Consider the following 25,730-nt stretch of genomic DNA (forward strand, 5'->3'; position numbering starts at 1 on the left):
GCTAGACTTCCGCCGGCTGGAAGGAGAAATGTTTACCCTGCCGTTGCCTCCCGGCCAGAAGAGACAAAGAAGTAATAAACCCATTGGGCTCAGATTTCTCCGTTCTTTCACCTGCCCTGAAGCCGAAAGGTGCTTGCAATCAGGGCGGGGTGGATGGTTCGCACTCCAAAACCACCTACCACAGCTGTGGGTTGGGCTTCGCGAGCCGGCACCGCCCTGGAATGGGCGGGGGCGGGGTCTTCTGGGGGCGGGGCTTGGGGTAGCGGGCCCCGTTTCCTGGGTGACGGTCGCGCGGAAGAGGCGGGGCTAGGGCCCCAGTCCCGCGACCTGGCTCCTGGGTCCCCGGCCACGGAGAGTCGGCCAGTAGAAGAGACGGCGCCAGAGATCGGCGGCTCTGGACCGGGCAACTCTAGTCGTAGGGAGGGGCGGCAGAACGGGGTGGGGCTGGGGAGAGGATGGCCCGAGTGACAGGCTGGGGGCGTGGCATGTGAGACCAGGAAGGGGTGGGGCGTGTGTGGGCGTGCCCGGCCCTGGGAGACCCGCGGTCTCCCAGTAACTCAGCTCTCCGACCTGCTGTCCGGCAGTCCGCGCGTTGTGGGGTGGCGGTGCAGGCAGGCCATGCCTGGGGACTCTCCGCCGCTGTGGGAGCTGGTGGAAGAGCACGTTCCGCTCCCGGAACGGCCCGAAGTGAAGAGGATTCTAGGGGAGACGACGGTGGACCTGAGCCTGGAGCTGCGGGCAGAGGTGAGGCGTGGGAATGTGGGCTCCACTCCAGGCCTATCCCACGACTTGGGTGATTTCCTCACCTCCTCCGGGTCCCTGGCTCTGCCCGGTAACTTTCGAGCTCTTGTCGGATCTCACTGTCCACCCAGCCCTCTGGCTACCAGTTTAACTCTGCACTGACCCTCACTCCCCTAGCTCCCCTTCCTCCCCTTACTTCTGCCCCGCAGTCGCAAGGGGTCCCAGCTCTCCTTGCAGGTGGTGGTGCTACGATCACTGCTCCGAGAGGCTCGATCCTTCCAAGCCCCTGGTTCGCGCCCCACCTCTGACCTCTCCTCCCTTCTGGCACCACCGCCCCTCCTAAGAGACCTCGTGCGCCAGGAACTGCGGCAGCTGCTCCAAGGTCTCCGTGGGAAGGCCATCTGTGAGGGCAGGTTGGAGCCTCAGACCTGGGGCTGGGCCCTGTCTCCAGAACTCAGATGGGCTAGCCCTGAAATTGACAAGGGGCCAGGGTCGCCTTTCCTGTGGTTCCCTGGAAGGAGCCCCTGAGTGTTCCCCGTGTGCACCTTCTGCAGGGACCAGACCCAGGCTTGGGTCCAGTATAGCCCCGGGGTCCTGCGCTTTGCCTTGGAGGAGCCCAGGCGTGATTTGCCAGAGCAGGGGATATTCCGCCTGAGAGCTGGTGAGCCCAGGTATAGTGGTAGGAAAGGAGGGGTGTGTTCCCGCTTGGCAGAGACCCCAGCCAACTGGCGGGTCCCACCTGCCGGCATGGAGGAGCTCCTGGTCTGGGACTGGATACTTCTACAGCCACTTTTTGTAGGGATCAGCACATGAGGGCTGCAGGCCCAGGAGACATGTACCAAGCCTGGAAGCTTGGTTTGATCTGGGTCTTAGAGCATGAGGAACAGACTTCCAGACAGATAAAAAGAGAAGAGCTTTGCAGGAAGAGGGAGCACTACACGCAGACATGGGTGGAAGGAAAGGCTTCATCCAGTGGTCAGTTGTTCCTCCGGCCTGGAGAACAGCTGCAAGGGCTGGGCTAGAGAGGGCTGGGGACTGCACGAGATAAATGAGCAGCAGCGTGTTCATCACTGAACGGCAGCAACTTATTTGTCACACATCCTTAGGAAGTGGGTGATGTCCCCATTTTGCAGATGAGGAAACTAAAGCTCAGAACGAATGATTGATTTGTCCAAGCTCACACACAGTGAAGGGTGGCAGAGCCCATTTGCAAACCCAGGCTCCAGAACTCCTCCTCTTAGTACCATCTTATGTTGCCTTTGTGAGAAAACACACAAAATTGTCTAGGAGAAATGGCATTTGTGTCCTGAAGGCCTGGGGTGAAGCAACATGGGAGAGTGATGTTGACTTCATCTGCCAGCAGCTGTCACAGGGACCTCAGCGTCATCAAGGACCAACTGAACGTGTCCCACGTTGACCAGGTTGCCGGATACCTGCGGTGAGGCCCCTGAGTGTGTGCAGTGGGGGTCGAGACAAGGAGGGTGGGACGGGGGATGGATCCTAACGTACTGGGACTATGAGGAAGGAGGAGGGAGGCAGCATACCTGATGGGGAGACCCAGGAGAGTAGGGCTGAGAGGTGGAAGGGGCAGGGTGCTGGTGAGGTTGCTGCCAGGAAGTAGCCAAGTAGGGATGCCAGCAGGGGCCTTGGCCTGAGGACTTTTATCCTGGGGTGTGGGAGAGAGATGGACCACAGAAGAGTCTTTTAAACAGGGGAAGGGCTGTGATCTGGGGGAGAATGGAGGCAGGAGGACTTGCAGGCCCAATACTGTCGTGAAGAAGAGAGAATGGGGCCCCCCAGCGTGGGCGCTGGGAGGCGGGCAAGGAGAGGACACGTCCTGCCCAGGAAGAGGCCGGCGGGGCTGCAAGGCCGTGCTGGGATTGCACTTGGGCAGCAGAGGGAGAGGTGGGCTGAGAAAGGAGGGCCTAGAGGGAACTCCTGGTAAGGCTGGAGGCTGGGTCTGTGTGGCGGGCTCTGCTGTGACCCGGGCCTGCAGCACTGCTGCCGGTGCCGCACTCCCCCATGTCCCAGGGCCCTCCTGGAGGAGGAGTGTTGCAAGTTGAAGAGGGAGATTGCCATCCTGCAGGTGAGCGGCAGCCCTGGGCCTCCCCACCCCCAGAGCCTTTCTGCTGAGCCTAGACACACCCGTCTCTCACCTGGTGTGTGAGATCCACATGCATGTGTGTGTGTGTATGTGTGTGCAAAGATTGTGTGAGTCCTCTGTCCATTTCTCCTGTATGCACACTTCCCGTACGTGTGAATCCAGATTCTGGTTGAGTCCCTAAGTCCAAGGTCGGCACTTTTAGATTAACCTGCTGGATTTGCCCCTGGTCTTTTGCCTCCTTCTCTTCCCCATGTCTGGGTTCGGGCCTGCCACTACCTTGCCAAGCTCAGCTTTTCAGGGAGGCTGGTGTTCCTCTCAGGAGTGTCCTCAGGTGGCTGGGATGAGGAGGCTGCATGGGGTGGTTCCTGGGCCCCACCATGGGTATCTTGGCCTCTGCATCCTGCCCCGCCCCACCCCACCCCGCCCCTGCCTGTAAGGCTGGGCACTGAGCCAGCTCTCCCTGCAGCGCCGCCTGGAAGAGGAGTATACAGGGGCCCCTTGGCCCTCTGAGGCAACCCTAGAGCCCACCCTGGCAGGTGAGGACCCTGAGCAGGCCCCAGAGCACCCAGCCTCCTGTCCCTGTCCCGCTCTTGTACACACACCCTGGGATTGCCGAGTGCTGTGTCTCAGCTAGACCTCTCCTCCAGAGCTACAAGAACAGAAGGCAGCCATGCAACAGGAGCTGCGGGCACCTCTGAGGCCTTCCTGTGTCTCCCCCGGTCACAGGTAAACCAGAGCAGGTGGACAGCTGGACGGGGTGGGCTAAGCGTCAGGCCATGGCCCCCTCACAGCTACTCCCTCCTGTTCAGGCTGCAGCCCTTGGAGTCCTCCAGCCAGGGCCTCGGACCACTGCCTTGCTTCCGTGGGGCTGCTGGAGTTTGGGCCAGGCCTCTCCAGTGCCACCTGCCCTCTCCTCCTCTGGAGCGCTGCCCCAAACCTCAAGGCCTGGCCGCCACCTGCCGCTGGGGACGGAAGCTTCAGTGCAGCCCCAGAAAAAGGCCAGCTTCCACTCCGATGTCCAGTGTGGCGCCCCAGGCCCCAGCCTGAAGGGCTGGGCAGGAGGAGACTTCCGCTTCTGCTGGAACTCGCCCTGTCTGCTGCTGACACCTCTCAGCTGCCATGGCCCAGCCCACTTTAGATCTAGTCTTGGATGAGCCCTCACCAGGGTTCCAAGGCTGCCTGTCTGTCTGGTCCTCACCCTACCCCCTCGCCTGGTCCTTGGTGTCTGGTCCTGACCATCACAGCCTCTGGCCTTTCTCTTCCCAGGCATCCCTCAAAGGCCTGGCAGGATGAGGTCTCATCCCAGCCCTGACTCTCGTCCCCATGGGGGACCCAGACAAAGCACAGCAGCGGCTCAGAGACAGGAATAGAAATTTCATTAAAATCTATGGACTTTAAAATCCTAGTGGTGCACGGATGGGCAGGGGTGGGCGGCGCACCGTTATTGCTACAGAGGATTAGAGGCGGCTCTTCCGGGGTTGTCACTGCACAGAGGGGCACAGAGGATGGACAAACGGATACTGCAGGGCTTGGGGGAAGGAGCTCTGGCTCCAGAGAGGGGGTGGGGCACGCCGGCTGGGGCCATTTGGCACGTGAACAAGGGCAGCCCATTTTGGGAAGACTGGGCCTTTAGCCTGGCAGAGGGAGGGCAAGGGGGTGTCACGTAGGGTCCCCTTCTCCAGGGCTCTGGGCTCAAGCCTCCTGCTGAACATCACCCCACCCCTTTCCCCAGAAACGAGTTCTTTGGGCAGGCTGTTGGGTCATGGGCCTCTGCTGGCTGGCCCTACAGCCAGTGCTGGGAGGCGGTGCAGAGACCCCAGAGCAGCTGAGTGAGGTGCAGGCAGGCCTGGAAGACAGATTGGGCCCGAGGCCAAGGGCAAGGGGGTGGCAACCACAGATAATACAAGTTTTACAAAAATAATTACACAGACAAACAGGGCTGGGGTTACAGCCTGACATGTAACACTGCACAGCCCCCTAGCCCCTTACCCTGCCTCCAGGTAGGAAGATCCAAACCTGCCTGGGCAGAGGCTGGGGTCTGCTGTGGGGGCAGGAACACTGGTCAGGAGGCTGAAGGCTCGGGGAGGGGGACAGGTAGGGGGCCCACCCAGAACCTTAGCTCAGGGCAACGTGTGGGGGCATCAGAGGCCACATAAAGTCCAGCTGCCTCCGGGGACCTGGCCTGAGACCCCTCCAAAGTGCTTTGGGCCCCCCAGCAACCCTCCCATCACTCACGCCCCCCAGCTGCCATCTTGGCATCCAAAGGACCTGTAAACACTAGGGACACGAGCACGAATGACCACGCAAGCAGTGGTGGCCAAGGTGACAGGAGCCGCCCTGGTCCGGGCGTGGAGGGGCAGGCGGTGACACCTGTCCACCGCCTCCCCAGTCTCTGTGGCGGGAGCACGGGGCGGGGGTGGGGCACTCCCCCGGCAGTTGTGCTCATATCCGGGAGTCCTGCAGACGGCTGGAGCCGTTACTGCCCACCGTGGGGATCTGGGCCTTGTCTGGGTGCAGCGGCTGGACCTCAAGCCCGTCTTCAGGAGAGGGTGGGATGGTGCGGGCATAGCGCCCCGTTCGGTGCTCCAGGAGGGCGGGCCCCCAGTCTCTGCTTGGCTTGGTCGCATTCTTCAGACGCTGCAGGAGAGGTAGGCATGGTTGGGGGCGGGGTGGGCACGGTCCTCAGAAGGGAGCCCTGAAGCCCCATACATCCACCCCCTCCTGTTTCACCTGGCTGCCCCCTGCCCCCACCCCTCACCTGGAGGAGGGTATCCCCATCTGTGCGGCAGAGCTGGTACAGGGCGTAGAGTGGAATGCAAATGACAGAGGACAGAGCCATGAGGAAGCCGATGGCCACAGCCCAGCCTGGATACTGGTAGTGGTTGTAGGTAATTGGCTGGTACTGGATCACCGTGAAGATGAGAATGAACTGCAGAGAGTGGGGGACGGGAGTGGGCGTGAGTCCTGCCCAGCCCCACCCAGGCCTCAGGCCTCCTATCTGCACCCCCTCCCTCCCTCTCCAGTTTCCCAAACTAGAAAGAGGCATTTTGGGGAGGGCGGGGGTGACGTCAACATTTGGGTAGTGGAAGAAGCTGATGGAACCAGGGGCCCAGGGTATGATGGGCAGGTAGCCACGGTGGAAGGGGAGAGGTCTGTCTTCTGCGTAATCCTGAACCAGCCAGGGAGCCACTCAGCTGCCGTGGCCCCTGGAAGTCAGTTCTGCTCAAAGACTCGCAATGGCCCTGCATTGCCTGCTGAAGCAAGGCCGAATCCCTGGCCTTTAGGGCCTTCTCCGCCTCACATCAAGACCTCGGCTTATCTTTCTGGCCTTACTGTCTCAGTGTCTCTGCTACACCCAGCGTTTCCCACCCTTCTTACTATGGAGGATCCTCTTTTGCATCTTCCTCTGTCAAACCCTACGCAAATGCCACCTCCTTCAAGAAGCCTCCACTGATTTCCAGTCTCCTCTTCCTGAAAGGGCTTTAGTGGCATTTTCCATCTACTAAGCATTTTATGGGTGTTTCCCCCAGACCCGGGAGCTCCTGGGATTGCATCAGCTCTGGGTCTCCAGTGCCCAGCACAGTGCCTGGCACAATCTTGTGTGCTGATCTGAACTGACTTATGCAAGGAGGTGGGAGTAATGGGGGAGAGGAAAGGGCAAAGTCCTGCCAGTCTGTGGCTGTGGAGACAGTGACAGACAGCCTGGGGAGGCTCCAAAGGCTAGAAATCATGAGTGTCAGGCTGGGGATGCTCTCGGGAACCGCTTTGGAAAGAGATGAGGGACATGGGAAATAAAGCCTGGGGTTCCAGTAACGAAAAAACTAAAGTTAGCAGAAAGATGGGCAGGTGGCTCACGGGCCACCCAGAGGAGCCGGGGCAGTGGATGCCACTTGCCAGGAGGGCTCAGCGTCCACCCTGAGCCCTCAGTTGTGTCCTGGAGCTCAGGCCCGTCCAGCCTTCTGGGTGACCAAATTCTAGAAGGCAAGACCTATATCCATTCAGGGGTGAGTGGGCCCTCCTAGGACGCTGCACACGGAGGAGCTTAGAGCAAGTTTTCTGAATGGAATTAGATCCTGATCTAAGGTGTGGATAAATTCTTTAAAAAAAAATTTTTTTTAGGTTTTTGGCCACACCCCACAGCATGTGGGATCTTAGTTCCCCGACCAGGGATCAAACCCATGCCTCCTGCATTGGAAGGCAGAGTCTTAACCACTGGACCACTGGGGAAGTCCCGATAAATTCTTTATTTGAGCTGATAGAAGGATGGAGTTTGTCAAAAAAAGACCTTTTCAGCAATATAAAGAAGTAAAGCCCCCAAAGAAAACCAACAGCCCAGAAACACGTGTCCACAGAGCCTGGCATCCTCACCTGAAGGTGACTCCAGCCTGGCCTTCTGGGCACAGAGAGGGTGCTGCCGGCTTTGACTCAATCTCGTGGAGACACTGGACCCAGGGCCCTTCCTGCCTCCTGCCCTGCCTGGGCGGTGCCCTGGGTCCCGAGCAGGGCAGCAGCCTCCCGGGAGCCGTGGAGGATGAGCTCCCCTGGGGCAGGCCCTGGGCCAAAGCCACAACCCTCAAGGGCACGGCGCTTGGCTGGCATCTACCCTCCCCTCCTCCCACCCCTTACAGGAGACTTCCGTTGCTCCTGTTTCAAAGCTGGGCCGGTGGCCAGAGCTGGTGCCTGCGCCAGGCTCGGGAAGATCCCACACCCCATGTGACGGAGGCCTCAGCCCTCAGGGGCCTTTTATTCAGAAACATGAGCCGAAGTGGAAATCCGGTGCTGACCTCTGTGGCACACAGGGGCTGGCATGACGGGGGCATGACTCCGGACCCTGCCCTGGCCACTGGGCTGACCCCTCCGTCACTCAGAGATGGCTCTGCCTCTTCTCTGTGGAGGGACCATCACACTAGCAAATCCCTTTTGCCCCCCATTTCTCACCCTGAGCATAAAGGAGCAAAATCAGAGGGTTTTTAGTCCATAGACCACCCCTCCTCCTGCACTTGTTTCTAGTGTCGCACAGGCCCAGCACACAGGCTCCAGATCAGGCTACCTGCTTCGCATGAGGGCTCTGCCTCTTAGAAGCTGTGTAGCCTTGGATCAATTACTTAACATTTCGGTGCCTCAGTTTCCTCATCTGTAAAGTGGAGATCATAACGATACCTTGGAGAGTTGTATCACATGACTTAATATATGGTTCCCGGCCACGGTGGGAGTTCCCTCCACCATGTCAGCTCCCTGATGGGAGTTTCCCAGGTGTTGAATACTGGTGGAAACCCAGAATTCCCCCTCCCAGGCCGGCCCACTCCAGTGCCTGGAAGGCTTACGAGGGTGTCCCGGATCCTGAGCTGCCATCTGACTTGTACAACCTGCTTCTGCAACATGCATTCACACCACATACCCTGAGTACTCTGAGCACCTCGGCTATCAGGGACTGGAGACAGGAGCTCAGCGAGGCTGACGGAGGCTGACGCCACTGTCAGTCATGGTTCCCAAGGCTCCTCTGGGAATGCCAGGCGGGAACACCAGGGAGGGAGGGCCGGCTCTCAGCTGCTGCCAGCCTGCTTAACCCTTCCGAAGCTGGGCACTGTCTTCAAATAAAGGGCCCTGTACTCCCTTCCTAGCCCAAGGCCAGGGCCTGGGTGGTTCTGAGCCTCCACACACCTGTCTGACTCTACGCAACCTTGCTTGGACCCCCAGTGGTCAGATTTGTGGGTGTGGAGCCTCCATGGGGAGCTCTGGCCAGATGGATGGGCTCCTGCTCTCCCTTTGCTGGTTCCCAAGAGAAGGACGCTTGCCACAGGGCAGCAGGGGAGGGACCACTGAGGAACTTACAAAGATGATAGCTGGAGAGACGAAGCGCCAGCAGATCTGGAAGAAGAGGGGCGGTGGGAATCCCAGCATCATCTGGATGTCCTGGAAGTAGTTGTGGTGCCCTGGAGAGAGGGAGGTCAGCAGGACAGCGTGGGCAGGCCAAGGGCCGGGACACGGGAGGCCACGTAAGCTTGGGCACTTACCGTAAATGTACATGATGGACACACACATGATGCAGGAGATGATGACCAAAGAGAAGCTGGCCGCGTAGTTGTCCATCAGCAGCAGCCAGTAGATGCCTGCCTGCGGGCCAGTGGGCAGCTGAGTCCAGGGTGCCCGAGGCTACGCTCTCCCCTTGTTAAGCCCCATACCCTGGCAACTCTGGCCTAGCCTTTCCCTCGGTTCTTACCTGGCTGGTGAGGGGGATGCCCAGCAGGAAGCCAGCCACAGCCACGCCCAAGGTCACATAAGTCTTTTTCTGCAGGATCCACTCATTCCCTACCTCATCCACAATGGCCGTGACCAGCGTCTCTAGGAGGCAGAACTGCAGGATACAGCCATCAGAGCAGAGGCCCGACCTCCGCCCCTGCCTCCTCCCTCCCCAAGCCACAGGCCCATGTCCTGCACCTCGTACCTGAGTGCCCAGCCCCAGCAAGATGAGCATGAAGAAGAAGAGCAGGGACCAGAGCGGGGAGATGGGTAGCAGGGTGAGGGCCTCAGGGTATGCCACGAAGGCCAGGCCAGGGCCGTGGTCTGCCACGCGCGACACGTCCACACCCAGGTGACTGGCCATGAAGCCCAGGATGGAGAAGATGACAAAGCCGGCGTAGACGCTGGTGGCACAGTTAGTGATGCTGATGATGACACTGTCCCTGATGGGGAGGAAACCAGGTAGAGTCAGGACACGCAGCTTAGTTCCCCCTGCCCACTTTGGGCCAAGAGACTTGGAGACGGAGAAAGTTCTAGGAACAAAGGTGCCCCCAATCTCTTTTCTGGTCTGCTCTGGGCCTCGTTAAGTGGGCCTGAGGCTCCTGAGTCCTCACAGAGCCCTGGGGCATCACCGTCTTCACCTCTCCTCTCTTCTGCCAAAGCTCTCTCCGTTCTGCAATGACTGGACCCGGACCCCGCGTTGCCAGGCTCTCAAGGCCATGAGTGGAAGGGAGGGCCCTGGTGGGCCAGGAGGCTGCACTGGACCTGGTGGGTCTGGGGGAGCCGGGGTTAGGCTGCAGAGAGGGTAGGAACTGGGGGCAGCCCCAGGGCTGGAAGGGAGAGTCTCACCGGTAACAGTTGTTGTGGAACTTGTTGTAGGAAGCCATGGTGATGAGGCCGCCCCACGCACAGCCCAGCGAGTAGAAGATCTGGGAGGCGGCATCCCCCCAGACCTGCGGGAGGGACGGGCCGGTGAGGAGCTGTGGTCAGAAGCTGGTACCTCCCTGCCTCTCCCCGGCCCTCTAGGTCCCCCTCCGTCTACAGCCCACCTTGGCCTCCAGGATCTTGTCCCACTGTGGGGTCAGGTAGTATGTGATGCCCGTGAAGGCTCCTTCCAGGGTCACGCCGCGGATGAACAGGATGGTCAGCACCACGTAGGGAAATGTGGCCGTAAAGTACACCACCTGGGTGCGAGAGGGGCCCCGCTGGACGCCTCTGGGCTCTTCCTGCCCCCTCAACCACCACTGGTCCTCTGGTTCCTCCTCCCCTCCCATATCCTTTCATCACTCCCCCACCCACCCCTCCACACACAAAACCCAGGTAGGGGAGGCAGGATATCTCTGGGTGGGCACAGACCCTGCTGGGGGAGGGGTACTTACTTTCCCTGAAGACTTGACCCCTCGGATGAGGCAGAGGAAGACGACCACCCAGGAGACACCCAGGCAGCCAAGGAGGGGCAGTCGCACCTCCCCGAAGTTTCCGATGTCATCTGACAGCTTCAGCACATAGAGCCTGGAAAGGGGATACTTTGTCACTGATGGCCAGCCCCGCCACCCAGCAACAAACTCCCAAGGCCAGGGCCCAGCCTGGCAGCTCCCTCCTTTCTCACGAAGTCCCAGCAGCTGGCTGATGTGAGATGGGAGCGTCTGTGAGGCGCCAGCCCCGGCAGGCCCAGCCCCCTCTGCCTGCTTCCTCTCCCAGGACCCTCAAGGGCACCTGCAGGCCACACCCTGGTCCTGGGCCAGCCTCTTCAGCCCCTGGGTGTGGAGGTCTCCCTGTCCCTGCTCAGACCCAGCCCAGGCCCTTGCTTGTGTGTTTCTCCCTTCAGGAATGCCCTCTCCTCCTGACTAGACACACCCTATCTGGCGTCACCTCCTCCAGGAAGCCTTCTGTGATCTTTTCACCCACACTAGTCCTCCAGCTCTGATGAACAGAGGGAGGCAGTGGAGGACTGAGTAAAGATGGGGGCTCCGGAGCACGCAGGCCCAGACCTGAACCTACGTATGTGTGGCTCTATCTGGCGCCCTGTGCCATGCCAGCTGTGCTCTTTCAATCAACTGGACGTTTATGTGCCAGGCCCTTGCTAGATGCTGGGCATATAGACCTGGATCAGGCATTGTGGGTACTGCCAGGAGGAGTGCCTCAACCCCATGGGGAGGAGCACACTGGAAGTCTTCCTGGAAGAGGTGAAGCTTGAGCCAAAGTTCGAGGGATGGGGAGGAGGTGGGTGAAGAGGAGTGGAAGTGTATGCCAGGCTGAGGGAATAGCACGCAGCAGGACAGGGGTCAGGAACCAGCACAGCCCCGCCTGGGCATGTCAGTAGCTCAGGAAGGCTGGAGGAGAAGAGGGAAGGGAATAAAGAAAGATGAAGATAGGAAGGGACCAGACCAAGAGAAGCTGCGAGGTCAAGGCTGAGAAGTTTGGATTTTATTCTGAGAACAGTGAGAAGCTTCTGGAAGGTTTTTAGAAGAGCACTCTCAGGGTCTCTCCTGGGCTCAAAACCTTGCAGTAGCTCCCATCTCTCGTCATGGAAAAACCAAAGTCCTTACGGTGGCTACAGAGCCCTGCATGATCCATTACCTCCTGCCATCTCCCGGACCTCCTCTCCTCCTGCTCTCCCCCTTGCTCACTGGCTCCAGCTGCACTGGGCTCCTTGCTGTTCTTTAAATATGCCGGGCATGCTCCCACCTTTGCACATGCTATTCCCTATTTGGAGTACCTTTTCCCCAAATCTCCACGTGTCCACATGGGTGTGAGACCTGTGCAGGCACACAGGACCCCACGCTTAGAAGGGCCCTGTGCTTGGTTTAATGCCCTGCCATTGTCATCTTGAAATTCTTAATTCATTTGAACTAGGGGCCCCATCTTTTCATTTTGCAGTGGGCCCCACAAATTATGCAGCTGGGCTTGTCCACGTGGCTCCCGCCCTCTTTACTTCCTTCAGGTCTTCACTCAGGTGTCCTCTTTGCAAAGGAGCCTACTCTGGCACACCTGATTAAACCTGCCACCCTGGCCCCAGCCTGGCACACCTTACCCCCTTCTCTGCTATATTTTCCTCCACAGCACATCTCTTTCTATCACACTGTACATTCTACTATTTAGTTTGTCATCTGCCCTCTGAAGGCTGGGGTTTTTGTCTGTTTTGTTCAGTGTTGTATCCCCCAGTGCTTAGCACAGTGCCTGGCACAGAGCAGTGCCCAATAAATATTTGTTGAATGCATGAATGAATGCACGTGATGGAAAATGGACTGAGAAGTAGAAAGGGGAGAACCTGGAGGGGGACTGGCTTGGTTGTTGGAGTTGTCCAGGCTAGAAGTGATGAGCAAGAGACAAACTCTTGAGCCTCAGTTTCCTCATCTGTAAAATGGGCATCATAACACCAACCTAGGATAATTTGTAGAGAAATTTAGGTAAATACAGGCTCCTTTCTTTCCCTTCTTTCAGCAAGGGTCTCTCAGGGTAGCTCATAGGCTGTCCTCTAGTCTTAGCTATTTTCACTTTTTTTTTTTCCAAATCAGTTCTCAAACCTCATGACAACATGTTTAATACCTTGCGAGGGGTTGTCACTCCGGCCCCTCATGGGACAATGTTGCCAGGCCTGGGACTTGGTGTTTGTTTGGTCAGCCTGCCTGGCTGTTAAGACTTGCAAGCACCTTGTCCTCCCTCCTCTGCCTCAAATCTTCCCCCAGGACGCCTTACACATTGTGACCTGCAGAGGGCGCTGCCCAACACGCCCCTCTCCTGTCCAACTCCCGCCATAGCGCTGGTTCCTTCAACGGGCCACGCCCTGGGGTGGAACCTTTCCAGGCTCTTAGTCCATAGGGGAACTAAAGACAAAGGGTTGGAGAGGTTCCCCCCAAGGAGAGGCTCCTGGACCCCTGCAGCTGTGCTTTCCAATCCTTTTCCCTTCGTGGCACGCAGAAAAAATATTTTGGACCCGTAAGGGCAAATCGACAAGGCCACTCAAAGTAAGGCAGCAGGGCTGGGGACTCTGGGCTGCCCAAGCGCCACCGGACTGGCACACTAGGGTGCATCGTGTTGGGAGGCTCTGCTTTCCAGAATAGCCATCGGGTCCTACTGCTACAGCCGAGAGTCGCTTTACTTTAAGCAACAGCGTTCAAAGTAAAGAAACCATTTCTTGTTCAAAAGACTTTTTAAAAACTTTGCTAATTATACCTGTTAAGCTGGTAGTGCTTTATATTATCTTTTATTGCAAGAGTCCAGCATATAATACGAGGGCTTAAAGAGTTTAGAAGGCTAGCCTGGGAACTAAATAATGAACTCTACCTATCTTTTTATAGTACCATATTTAGTGTTTTGTTTTGGTTTTGGACTATGTGCTTTTGAGATCAAACAGCTAACCTTAAAACTTTTGGAACCCCACATATTTACAAGTTGGCTCTCGCATAACATCTCTGGAATTATTCTGCATTATTTTTAAATTTCCCCAACCAGATGGTAAATGCCTTGAGAACAGGAAACCCTAATCTATTTCACCGCATCTCCAGCAGTGGCTATCACTGTGCTTACTGAGCACCCATCACTGTTCCTAGTGATTTATGTTGCATCTTTATAACAACAAGAATGATGTAACCACCTCTGCTTAACGGATGAACAGCTGAGACTTAGAGAGTTTTGGTGACCTCCCAAGTCCACGCAGCTGGTAAGTGGCAGAGCCAGGATTTGAGTGAGGTCTGTGTGCCTCCGGGGCTGCCATGAAGACACCAGGAGAGGGGTGCTGGGATCCAAGTCCCACTGGGTGTCAGGTGTCTGCTGGGGAGATGAGAGGGCATGTCCTGAGCTTAGGGCCTGCCTAGCAGGCGTTACACCAGCACACAGAGGACTGTAAGACAAGGTTGTGAAGGGGTGGTGAAGGAGGGGAAGACTGTGGGCCAAAGGGGGAGCAAGAGGCAGACATGAGCTCAGAAATCTGCCCTGGGAACTTCTCTTGCTTTAGAGGAGTCACTTAATCTTTCTTTTGACTTGTTTGTTCACCTGTAAAATGGGAATATTTTATAAAACCTGCACCCACTACCTAACAGCGTTGCTGTGGGGCTCAAATGAGATTGTGCAGCTTTCCAGAGGGGCGCTGGAGAGTGTGGACCAAGAATGCCTGTAGAGTATCATTGGCCTAATTCACACTAGGCACCAGTCAGAGAGGCATGTATATCCTGACACAGCATTGCTGCCTAGTTCGTTAACCTCTGAGCATAAGTCTCTGAATCTGAAAAACAGGGATAATATCATGTAAGAGAATATGCCTGGCACATAGTAGCTGCCCGAGAAATGGGGGTGCTTGCTCGCCTCACCTCCTTGCTGATGCCATCCGGGGCAGCCCTCTCAAGGGTCATTTCCCCAGGCTCTCCAGGAGGGGGCGGCAGGGAGCCATCCTTCAAGGAACGAGTACTGCCTGGGACAAGCAGCTCCTTAGGGATGCCTGGCTCCAGCCCCGGCTGAGGAGTAGAGTTGAGCTGGCCACCCTGTGGACCTCCTGACCCATGGCTAGTTTTCTTTGAGGGAAATCCCCCTCTAATTGCACTGGATAAAATCTCGTGAGCTTTGCCCTGCAGTGGACCCACCCATTGGGGAATCCCTGGCAGACAGCCGCTGGGGTGAGAGCTTCTGGAGAATCTCCGGCGTATGGGCGGAGCACTGTGCTTCTGGGAACTTCCAGAAGGTTCACCCCCAGTCTAGATCAAGCTGCCCAGTCCACACCATGCCTCAAATATAGCAGAATACCTAAATGGGCAGAGTCTGTTTCTTACTCCCTGCTCTGTCCCCACTCTGAGTGCTGTGCCTGGTACCTACTAGGAGCTCAGGAAATGACCTGTCCTATGACTGAATGACTGAGTCTGCCCAGAGGTAAATTTGCCCGCCCCTTACTGGGAGGCAACAGCTCTGTTGTCTCCACCACGAGCCCCAAGGGCAGTGACCACATCTTAACCATCTTTGAATGTCTATAGCCCAGCACAGAGGCTGGCGCAGGGGAGCTGGGCCCTCAGGGTTTGAGCACTGGGCTTGGGCTTCGAGGATACTGACCTGCTGGGACTTCAGGTATCACTGGGGCCTCGGCCGCTCACCCACGGCTCTCCATCACATCGTGGAGAAGGCCTCCAACCCTCAGCCTGGCATGAGAAGCTCTGCCCCTTATGATGCCTCTGGCCTCTTCTGTCCCAATACTCAGTGTCTCACCTGCCCCCGACCCCAGCTCCAGTTTGCCGCCTCCTGGCCTCGGCTCACCTGCTCACGTCTCTCCCAATCCCTCCTATGTCTCCCTCCCTCCTCTGGGAAGCCTTCTTGATCAGCTCCTCCTGTACCCACCACATCCCTGAACATACCTGCACTGAGGCACCTGCCCCTAAGAGCGGTAACTACCCATCTCCCACCCTGGACTGTGAACTCCTGAGGGCAGGGGCTCAGGGCCATGCATACCCCACGGGCACACAGGGCCCGGCAGGGTGGACGCCATAAATGTTTGCGGAATGAATGAACGACGCCTACCCACCAGTCCACCAAGCCCTCTTCCCATGAGTTCCTCAACAGGACATGGGGAATTTCCTCCAGGATGTCCTGCTGTGCCCTCACACCCACCCAGCTGGGACAAGATCTTCCGAACATCTCCAGCAGCAGCCTTCCCTTCAGCCAGCCCCGAGACTCCATTCTCTGTCACCACGGAGCACGGTGGTGCCAGGCTATCTTTCCTAAGCACAGCCTGACGAGGACAGCCCTGGGCTCAGGAAACTTTCACGGCTTCTTCTGTTCCGCAGCATTAGGTCTGTGATTCATTCCTGTAAGTTCTCCAAGAGGGCTGGTGCTCCCTCCTAGGCTACCTCACGGCCCGTGAGCTCCCCACACTCCTGTCATTCTCATCACAACAGGTTCCCCTCAGGCTCAGGACCAGCCCCTGCTCAGCTGGGACCCAGGGCCTCCACGCGTGCTGTTCTCTCCAGGAAGCCATCCCCCTTTTCCCTGACTCTCCTCTGCAGACTTGTCTGACTGCTGGAGCCCTCTCTCCCTCGCTGCCACTGTGTGAGCGTCAGCCTCTCCTGAACCAGGCTGTGAACTCCCTGTACCTCTTCCCGCACCTCTGGCCCCCTCCATTCCTGGTACCCTCCCGAGGCTGCAGACGGTTGCCTGATGGCCAAGGCGAGGGCTGAGTGTTGGCGCCAGGGGTCCCCCCAGAAGCCCAGGTCCCTTGGGGGCCTCACCTCCAGTACTCCTCGCTGGGGCTGGTCCTCTGGAGGGTGTGGTTGAGCGCGTGGGAGAGGTTGCCAGGCAGGGTGGGAGGCCGGGAGCCATTGGTGATGTTGGAGGCATCCAGCACACCAGCACAGTCGGGTGTGTTCCAGGGGTTACTGCAGTAGGCCCAGGGCAGCACGGGCGTCATGGACGAGAAGAAGTAGTAGAAGGCGATGCAGATGACCACGTTGTAGTAGATGCCGATGTATGTGGACACCACCATCATGCCATAGCCCACACCTGGGGGAGGAGAGGGGCCGGAGCAGCCTCACACGTCTAGCTGAAGGAGGCAAGGCTAATTCCGAAGGGCGTAAGAGGCAGGCTTTCATGGAGTGCCACAAAAGAGGCAGCTCAAGGCCTTGGCAGGGGCGAGCTGGGGGGCGAAGGGCCTTCGTGTATGAATGTGGTAGGAAGAGAGCGTGGAGGCCAAGTAAACGTGGATCCCAGCATGTGTCCATGGCCTTGGCCATTGATGGGGGCCTCGGGTTAACACCAGTGTCCCATAGGGGTTGGCAGTGTTTATACAGATGGGCGAGTCAGCATGGTCCCCAGAGGCCCGTGTGTGTGTGTGTGTGTGTGTGTGTGTGTGTGTGTGTGCGCGCGAGCGTGCGCGTACCCCACCCAGGCCTCACCTTTGAACATGGGGCTGATCCTCCACACCCCCAGGCAGCCCTGACTTGCAAACTGGCCGAAGGAGAGCTCCATGAAGAACAGTGGGATCCCACAGAAGGTGAGCATGATGAAGTAGGGGAACATGAAGGCGCCTGGTGGGCGGGGAGAGGGCTGGCTCAGGGCGGCTTTGGGGAAATCCCACCCTCTTCCTGCTCAGAACTGACAGCAAAACCTTTGCAACTGGCTGGGCCCCCAGGAGGGTATGCCACGCGCTGGGCCGGAGCCTAAGTCTGGGGCACTCTGCTCACCACCCGTCTTTGAACCTGACAGAGGCTCTCAGGAAGTCTGCTCTGAGTCAAACCCAGGGCCCAGAGCCGCCATGTTTGGGTGGGATTTGATGGCTTAACCAAGCAATTTCGCACACATTAGTCAATGAGATCCTCAAATATCCCTGAATCATTTGGGCGCGGGGCTGCTGAAACACAGGCAGTATAAAACAGGGAGCCTTGGGAGGTTGGGTTGCTTTCCTCTACCTCTCCTCCCCTCGAGGGAGCAGGCTGCCAGGGTCGGGGGTGCTGCGCCTTAGGTAAAGGGTACCTAAGCCAGGGATGGGGGCAAAGGAGATCAGGGCCAGAGGCCAGCCTGTCTGGAGTGTGTGCCGCGGAGGGGGCGGCTGGGCCCCGGGGGGTGGGCTCTATCCACGTGGGTGGACCCTGCCCTGTGCCCGCTGGCTACCTCCCCCGTTGCGATAGCAGAGGTACGGGAAGCGCCAGACATTGCCCAGGCCCACGGCATAGCCCACGCTCGTCAGTACAAACTCGATCTGGTTGCCCCAGTTGCCTCGTTTGAGGTTCTGGTCCTTCTTGGTGGCCTCACTGGGCACAGCACCATTCTGCAGGGACAGGAGAGAAGCTACCATCAGCAAGGCATCTGCACGCGCGGTGCCTGACCCTTTGGGCCTCCCCCAGTGGGGACACCATGGACCCTCCAGGCCCCCACCCCACCCTGGGCTTCCCCTCTGCTGGCAGCAGCTGCAGGCAGGCCCGGCAGAGGACGGGAGAGGGAGTAGCGGCCACCGGAGGGTGCTAAGCCGGCCTCCCTCACCAGCCCCCCAGCACGCTGTGCCAGGGGCGCCAGCCCACCTGAGCAGCTGCTACCGACATCTGAGAGGTGGGACACTGAGAGGGAGCTCGAGTTGAGGGCCCCCCAGTGCCAGCCCCTCCCAAGTCTCCCCTCTCCCCTTTGGGTGAGGATCTGGGAGCAGCTGAGCCTCATACCAAGCAGCCAAGCTGGGCTGGGCACAAAGGGGCCTGTGTCCAGACAGCCCCCCCAGCCGCAGCCACCACATCGCCAGGCTGAGCACGCTGCCCATGGCAGGCGGCTGCGGGGGAGGGGACCCGGACCCCTCCCCCAGCTGAAGGCTTTTTCCGGGGGGCACACGGTGGGCAGGGCTGTAGGGTGGGGGAAGGGGGAAGCAACTGAGCTGGGCCAGACCTGGGGAGGGCATTCTGGGGCTCAGGATGGGAGGGCCAGGGGAGCCATGTATATTGCCATGACAGGGGCGGGGGCCCTGGGGAAGCTGACCTGGGCTGGGGGATGCTGGCCATGAGTTGGGGGGAGGAGACCAGAGTTGTAGGCACCACGCCAGACTTGGAGGACAGACTCTGCTAGGGGAAACAGAGGGAGTGACTCTAGAAAAGGGTCTCTGAGCTGAGAAGAGGTGGGCTGCAGAAGACGGGCTGGTCAGGAGGGGCTGATGAGGGAGTTTGCCCCAAGGGAAGGATGCCGGGCTGGCCTGGAGGAGCTGCGAGGCTGGACTGGGTGGCCTGAAGCCCCATTGAGGACCCTAACCCCACAGCTGGAACTAACCCAGCAAGTTCCTTTATAAGTGAGTGCACCCCTCCCCCATGCCCTGGTCTTTCCACCCCCTACCAGGTGAGCTGGAAACCGAGCCACCCTGAGCCAGTGCCTGAGGGGTCAGAGGTGTCTCACTAAGAGACAGGGACCCCGAGAGTCACCAACAGAGAAGCCCAGAGTCCTTGAGTGACGGAGACAGTCTCCCAGAGATGGGCTGCTCTCCTGAGAGAAATGGCCAGGCGTCCCTGGAGGACACCCAGGATCAGGGACACAGCCGCACGGCCTCTGAGGGATGGCACTGCAGTGACGCTGACCCTCAGCTTGAAAGAGACATATTCAAGGACAATAGGCACGCTGGCCAGTAAACAAACGGGCCTGGTGCTTTGACACGCTGTCGGACCCTGACACTGACCAACAGACGCAGAGGGGAGGAGTGGCCTCCCCAGGCCTGCGCCCTCCGGAAAGGCCCATTTAGGAAGGCAGGCACAGGAGGCCCCAGCACCTGGTGGTGCCCCCCAGCCGTGCATCCCTTGCTCCCGCAATGGGTACATCTGGGGGGGTGCTCTAGGCTTGCACACCACGTGGGCACTACAGCACAGACACCCTTGTCCTGCACACCCAATCCAGCATTGCCCGGAGAAGACACTGAGCCTTATACCATCCCAGAAGGTTTGGGGGCACAGTACCAGAAACCGTGGTGCTCCCTTCAAGGAGCACGCAGAGCCAACCAGCAGAGCCTGTGTACTTTCATTCATGCAGCCACGGAGGTTTACGAGCTACTATGTGCCAGGCCCTGCACCAGGCTCGGGGAATTCAGCAGTGAACAAAACACACCCCTACCCACTCAGAGCTAGAAGTCCAGGAGGAAGTAAGCCATCAATGAGATAAACACATAATTTTTATATGCAACTTCAATGTGCCCACAAAGGGGAATTTCTCAAGTCACAAGAGCATGGAAGGATGACAAGGGGTGGGGCTGGGGGCTGGGTGCGGTCGCAGAAGGCCTCCCTGATGAAGGGGCTTGAAGGCCACCTTGTCTCTGGGAGTGGGCGGCTCCCAGTTCCAGTGTGACAGGTCCTTACAGAATCCTGCCTAAGCGCCTGTCACCACCTCCTAGGGTCTTTTTTTGGGACAGGCCTAGAAATACCTCAGGGTCAGGGGAGCATTTTTTCAGAGGGTGTGGGGCCTGCTTGGGGTAGTTTATCCATTCCCAAACAAATCCCAGCCCAATAGGGCTCCTATATGTTGCTCCTACAATAACAGTTTTATTCTGTCCAAGGCTTGTTTACTTAGGGGCACAATGGGGGATTGTGGCAGCTGTGGAGTACATGGGTGGGGTCACGAAGCAGCGGTTACAGCTGTAAAAGAGACAACTGAGGGTCCAGGATGGCCTCATGGGCTGGGCAAGGGCAAAGCCTCTTGCAGAGACCGAGGTCCCCAAGGCCTGAAGTTCAAGGCCTCTCTCCTGGCCCCAGCCCCCTGACCAAGTGCAGCGGGACCAGACTTGGACCTCTGAGGTCTGCTCCTTCCCTGGCGTGGAGGGGGCAGGGAGGGTGATGATGCCTCCAGCCGAGTGCCTAGGCGGTAGCTTGACTGAGCCATCAAGAGCCAGTGGTCACTCCATTCAAGAGCAGCACACCACTAAGCCTTGTGCTAACCAGCTCAGCCCTACCGGCTGTGACCTGGGGAGGCCAGAGCCTGGGGGACAGGGGCTTGGAACTGGGGATTGGGCTGTGGCGGGAAGTAACAGGCAACACTAGGGGTCTGCTGTGCAGAAGGAGCTGAAATGACGCCCTGCAAATGGTACGAGGAGCTCGCGGCAGAAGCAGCACCATCTGCTGCTCCCCAGCCCCGCGGTGCCCCATTCAGGGACTGTGGATGGGATGCTGCCGCGGGAGCCTGGTCCGCAGCTAGGCCTCTGACTTTTTTTTTTTTTTAACATCTTTATTGGGGTATAATTGCTTTACAATGGTGTGTTAGTTTCTGCTTTATAACAAAGTGAATCAGTTATACATATACATATGTTCCCATATCTCTTCCCTCTTGCGTCTCCCTCCCTCCCACCCTCCCTATCCCACCCCTCCAGGCGGTCACAAAGCACCGAGCTGATCTCCCTGTGCTATGCGGCTGCTTCCCACTAGCTATCTACCTTACGTTTGGTAGTGTATATATGTCCATGCCACTCTCTCACTTTGTCACAGCTTACCCTTCCCCCTCCCCATATCCTCAAGTCCATTCTCTAGTAGGTCTGTGTCTTTATTCCTGTCTTATCCCTAGGTTCTTCATGACATTTTTTTTCCTTAAATTCCATATATATGTGTTAGCATACGGTATTTGTCTTTCTCTTTCTGACTTACTTCACTCTGTATGACAGACTCTAGGTCCATCCACCTCACTACAAATAGCTCAATTCCAGTGCGGGCTATGTGCAGGCAGCCTGGCTGGTGAGGGCATGGCGCTCAGCAGGGACAGAAGAAGCCAACCTTCCTCCAAGTACACTGGAGGGAAGGGTCCCTCTGTAGGGGGTGGTCCTAGGGGCTCTAGTTCCCTTCCTCCCCCAGCCCTCCTCTGGGGACGCCCCTCCACTTCCTTCCCTGGCAGCGACGCCCAAGGCTGGTGAGCCTTTTTCAATGCTGCACAACTTTTTTTCTCCCTGCATAATTTTCCCCATTCTAAGCCTCCCATTTTCTTGATCTGCTAGATGGACGGCGTGTCACTGATATTAACTGTCCCTGCAGAGGTTGTTGGCTCTGAGGTGCGCACGAAAGAATTTCTTTGTGCTCCTGGTCTGCCCAGACTGGTGGCCTGTCTGCCTAACCCAGCTCGGCCCCGCCCACTGGCCGGGCTCCAGGCTGGTCCTGTCCATCACGCACCTCCCCCTGTCAGCCCCTCGCTGCTCTCCCAACCTCCCTCAGTCAGTCGCTCACACCTGGGTGGTGAATTAAACCATAGTGGCCTGGTGCCCCTCTGGGCTGCTCCCCTCCTCCTTGGGCTCCCTGGAGGGGCTCCCCCACCTCACCTCTGACTCACCCGGTGAGTGATCTCCAGGGCAGGGAATGCCCTGCCCTGCCCTGTGCCCGAGCTTCCCCAGGCCCGGCAGGATGCAGGCTACTGGGGGTGCCTTCCATGGCTGTGTGGGTGGGCTGGCTGGTCATCCTCCATGACGCCTGCCGTGCACAGACATACACGTATAAAACCCTCCACGCCCCTTACCCTTAGAAGCAGTCGTTGACCTGTCTTGGGTTCACAACTTCCCACCCCTGTTCCTGCCTAGAGGGGTGAGCCACACCGAGCAGTCCCTTACATAAGTCCTTTCCATAGCCCTCTGCCCTCTACGTATTCACTGGTCCGGATGAACTCCTGGAATTAAGGGAGTTCAGCTCTGAGGACAGAATCCAGATCTCCCTCTATACCTTGGGCCTGGTAGGGCGGGACCCTGCACCGGGGGTTAGAAGCCTAGCATTCTAGAACCTGCTCCCTCAGCAGCCCTGGGCAAGCCACTTCCACTCTCAGCATTCAGCATCTTTTCCTGTAAAATCAGGGGATAGACAGACGACCTCAATAGATCTCCTAATATTCTGTAGCTCTGCCCTGCCTGGAATTTGCTATTTCTGACTCTCTCCTGTATTTTCCATTAGTTCCCACTCGCTTTCTAAACAACTAAAAAAAAAGAAGAAGGTGTTATTGCTTTCTTTCTGATTATAAAAGCTTATCATTTAAAAAAAATTGGAAACTACAGCAACGTGTAAAGAAACAATGCTGCAGAGCCCGCTCCCAGTGGCGGCCACCAGCACCACCGCAGGGGTGGCCCTTCCTTCTTCATGCTCAGACCCAGAGGCAGCCCAGGATTCTACCCTGGGCGGCGGTTGTGCTCTGGCTCCCGACTCCTGCCCTCCGAGAGCGGTGTCCACGGGATATTTCTGTGAACTGTGAGCTCTGCTCTTGGTGGGCACTGAGGAATCCTGCAGCAGCCCGGGCAGGGCGGGCCCCATGAGGATCCAGCAGGCTTCTTGTCCAGGACTCTGCAGCCCCAGGGTTTGCTCAAGGGATGAAGCCCCATCCAAGACAAACTTTGTGGAGGAGAACGGGCAAGACCCTACATCCCAGACTGACCTTGCGCCAAATCCAGATCACTGGCAACTTTCTCTGAGTCCCAGTGGGGAATTCAGGCAGAACAGCCAGGACAGTAAACCGTGGCTGCCTCAGGAGACCCTGTGACCCCCTCACACCCCTCGGTTCTTGTTTCCCCAACTTCCCTCCCATCGGTCCAAGCAATCCAGGAGCCAGGCTGGCCCTCAGGCAACATCTGCCCCGCAATGACAGAGCCTTCCATCTTTCATCTGGCTTCGCTCATCCAGACACGGGAAAGAGTCAAGGGCCCGGGCTGGAGCAGCAGGACCGTGGGAAAATCTACCGCAGACCTGAGCAGTACGCAGGGACTATTAGTGCCTCTCGCTTCAAGGAAAACCTCCGAGCACCTGTCAGGAGATCAGGCCCTCACACAGGAGGTGAGAGAGGCAAGGACATGCCCGGGGCTGTTTCATCCCAGAGCCCTGACTGGCAGAGAGTGATCTGCCAGTATTGTGGACAGCAGACAGAAGATGCACCCCAGGCATGCCAGGCTCCACTCCGGGCCCTGGGAGAAGTGATAGGGCCATTGGGTGGGCTCTGCTTCTGCCCTGAAGCCCAGCAGTCATGCCCTGCACTGTGGCAGCCGTGAGCAGTCTCTGCCCCGCTCGGTTGGCAGCGGGCTCGCATTCTGGAAAGTGGCTTTGGCTTCTGACCCTGGCAGTCCTGAAGGTGGAGGGCAGCCCTGCATAATGTTTCTCCCAAATGCAGCCCACATCTCCCCAGAGGACATTCCTTCTCTTGCCTTCCGAAGGTCAAGTCAGGATGCCCTCCGGGCACTTGTCCTAGACACTGGCGAACACCGCGTGGGGTCTCTCTCCTCGCAGCCGAGACTGTCGCCCCATCCCGTTCCCCCACGCTCACCACCGAGTCCATGTAACGAGTCCCCCTGCCCCCTCACCACTCTCCCCATAGGAGTAGCTGCCGTGGCACAGACAATGGGGCTGTATTGATTAGTACAATTCCTGGGCACCTCCGGCCCGTCTCCCCGGGAGCTAGGACAATGCAGCTTTGATACACAGAGCAGATTCTCAGCAGGTCCCTGGGCTGGGGGAGCCCTAGTAGCCCCACTCTCCTCCCCTGTGCCGCCTCTGCATAGCTAACTCTTCCCGCTCCTTTGCACAGTTGCAACTTTCTGGGTCACTTTTGCTGCTGTCTGTCTCTCTGGCTGGCTGTGCCTGCCCCTCCCTGGCACAGACCACTCAGTCCCTCTCCCCACCCCCAGCCCTGCCTCCCAGTCTTCCTGGCACCAGAGAGGGGGCTCGACCTCCTGGAAGGTGACTGACCTGTTCTGGGGAGGAGGGGGCCACAGGTCCCTGAGCCGCGGCCATCCCAGGGTGAGCACTTGGCGGGCGTGTGCGTGTCCCCTCTCATTCACACCTCTGCCGGCTCCGGCGACACTGACGCATCCCCTGCCTCCTCCACTGCTGGCTGGGCAGCATCAATTACTTTCACCTCATCTCCTCCTGAAGCTTTGCCTACCCCCTCCCCGGCCCTCCCCCTCCAGCCAGTCCCCATGCAGCCCAGCGCGGGTGCTCCACAGTTAGAGTGAAGCGCAGCGTTTGTTGTATTTCTCCCTTGTTCCCAGCAAGTTATTGGAACAAAACACACACACACACACACACACACACACACACACACAGCCACAGGGTGAGGCAGAGCGGGCGTGGAAGGGAGAGAGAGGGCGGCTCAGTTCCATTCCAGAATGAGGTCTGGGGCCCAGATGCTTCTGAGCGCATAGGCCTGGCACTTGGTGGGCTCCTGGTAAGGTGGTTGGGTACCACTGGGCACTAGAGATGGTGAAGGAGAAGGGGGAAGGGGGCGCAACCCACAGGGCACTACCAGAGCATCTCAGACTTCTTAGAATGCTGTGGGCTGGGGGCTGATGGGTCCTGAAGCAGTCCTTCCAGGAGTTGGGGACTCTCAACCAGACAAGACGATGGAGTGTCCCCATTAGAGAATATGACTGACCATGTAAAAAAGCTCTGGCTTAGTGAACGGTGCTGTCACCTGTCTGAAGAAAGATGGCATTAGCCAAGAGGGTAGCTGCAGAATAAGGACCTTTGAGGATTCGTACTGCATCGCCCAGAACCTGAGGTATTCCCTCTGGGAGTGTGTACCGAGTGGGCTGGGCACAGTCCAGCAGGTGTCACCATGGCTGGGGTGGAATGTCACTCAGACCCATCCTATCCCTCTCCTCTGAGGCCACACTCACTGGTCAGTCTCCAGCGGATGCTGAGACCCCACAAACCCATGGCCAGGAAGGTGGGCACGGGTGTTCTGGTGCTGGGAGGGCAGAGCTCTTTTTGGAAACTGATAGGTTGGCAAAGGGTCTGGTACATGGTAGGATCTTAGTAAACATCGGTCAAATGGAAGCATGGATGAATTCTGATGTAAAGGAGAGCTTCCTTGTGAGTTTGGTAAGTGAGGTGATCCCAGTGGGAACATGGCAGGATGACATTTTTTTTTAAGGGCAAAGGCTTTAGAGTCAGACAAGCCTGGGTTCAAACCCCAGCTCTGGCAGTTCTCACTATATATATCTCCTTAGGCAAGTCACTTAACATGTCTGGTCTTAGTTTTTTCATCTCTAAGATGGGGATAATATCCATCTGTCTTTGAAGCCAATAGCATTATTAATAATAGTAACAGCTAATACATATTAAGTGCTTACCATGAGCCAGACACTGTCCTAAACACTTAAGATATATATTAACTCGTTTAATCCTTCCGACAGCCCCTTGAGGTAGGTATGTTGTTATGCCCATTTTGGGGAAGAAGATGGGGACTGACCTCCGCTCAAGAAAGTCTC

General features: G+C 57.8%; 2 protein-coding genes across 17 annotated transcripts in view; one reads left to right on the forward strand and one right to left on the reverse strand.

Moving 5' to 3' along the window:
• Positions 1 to 307: 307 nt before the first annotated feature.
• CCDC24 (coiled-coil domain containing 24) lies at positions 308 to 4,245 on the forward strand. Of its 4 annotated transcripts, XM_067725867.1 has the most exons (9): positions 308 to 415; positions 585 to 744; positions 979 to 1,154; positions 1,296 to 1,412; positions 2,102 to 2,179; positions 2,773 to 2,827; positions 3,312 to 3,381; positions 3,493 to 3,571; positions 3,655 to 4,245. In XM_067725867.1, exons 2-9 carry the CDS (start codon positions 619 to 621, stop codon positions 3,890 to 3,892), a joined length of 939 nt encoding a protein of 312 aa, XP_067581968.1. In that variant the 5' UTR covers positions 308 to 415; positions 585 to 618; the 3' UTR covers positions 3,893 to 4,245. The 4 variants fall into 4 exon arrangements, with proteins under 4 accessions (XP_067581968.1, XP_067581970.1, XP_067581967.1 ...); XM_067725869.1 differs by lacking the exon at positions 308 to 415 and having other exon boundaries at positions 447 to 744; positions 3,662 to 4,245; XM_067725866.1 differs by lacking the exon at positions 308 to 415 and having other exon boundaries at positions 449 to 744.
• Positions 4,200 to 25,730, reverse strand: part of SLC6A9 (solute carrier family 6 member 9) — a 32,424-nt gene continuing 10,893 nt past the window's right edge. For 3 of the 13 annotated variants that reach the window (XM_067725851.1, XM_067725852.1, XM_067725853.1), the window contains exons 3-14: positions 17,672 to 17,828; positions 16,957 to 17,088; positions 16,294 to 16,564; positions 10,465 to 10,597; positions 10,135 to 10,269; positions 9,935 to 10,038; positions 9,291 to 9,528; positions 9,066 to 9,200; positions 8,860 to 8,959; positions 8,678 to 8,778; positions 5,604 to 5,774; positions 4,724 to 5,482 (exon numbers count right to left, since the gene is read on the reverse strand). In XM_067725851.1, coding sequence (XP_067581952.1) covers positions 5,288 to 5,482; positions 5,604 to 5,774; positions 8,678 to 8,778; positions 8,860 to 8,959; positions 9,066 to 9,200; positions 9,291 to 9,528; positions 9,935 to 10,038; positions 10,135 to 10,269; positions 10,465 to 10,597; positions 16,294 to 16,564; positions 16,957 to 17,088; positions 17,672 to 17,828 — 1,872 coding nt within the window. In that variant the 3' untranslated portion in view covers positions 4,724 to 5,287. Of the gene's footprint in view, positions 4,480 to 4,723; positions 5,483 to 5,603; positions 5,775 to 8,677; positions 8,779 to 8,859; positions 8,960 to 9,065; positions 9,201 to 9,290; positions 9,529 to 9,934; positions 10,039 to 10,134; positions 10,270 to 10,464; positions 10,598 to 16,293; positions 16,565 to 16,956; positions 17,089 to 17,671; positions 17,829 to 18,520; positions 18,604 to 24,207; positions 24,405 to 25,730 lie in introns of those variants that run through there. The other 10 variants (XM_067725856.1, XM_067725857.1, XM_067725854.1 and 7 more) reach the window with 7 other exon arrangements.

Source organism: Pseudorca crassidens, chromosome 2 (assembly GCF_039906515.1).
Source record: "Pseudorca crassidens isolate mPseCra1 chromosome 2, mPseCra1.hap1, whole genome shotgun sequence".
Lineage (NCBI taxonomy): Eukaryota > Metazoa > Chordata > Mammalia > Artiodactyla > Delphinidae > Pseudorca > Pseudorca crassidens.

What these genes read in the sequence shown, in the direction of transcription:
- CCDC24 (XM_067725869.1), top strand. Translation starts at nt 619, where the DNA reads ATGCCTGGGGACTCTCCGCCGCTGTGGGAGCTGGTGGAAGAGCACGTT. An exon ending in CTGAGAGCTGGTGAGCCCAG is followed by an intron (nt 1,413 to 2,101) that starts GTATAGTGGTAG and finishes TTCATCTGCCAG; the next exon opens with CAGCTGTCACAGGGACCTCA. An exon ending in GGGAGATTGCCATCCTGCAG is followed by an intron (nt 2,828 to 3,311) that starts GTGAGCGGCAGC and finishes CTCTCCCTGCAG; the next exon opens with CGCCGCCTGGAAGAGGAGTA.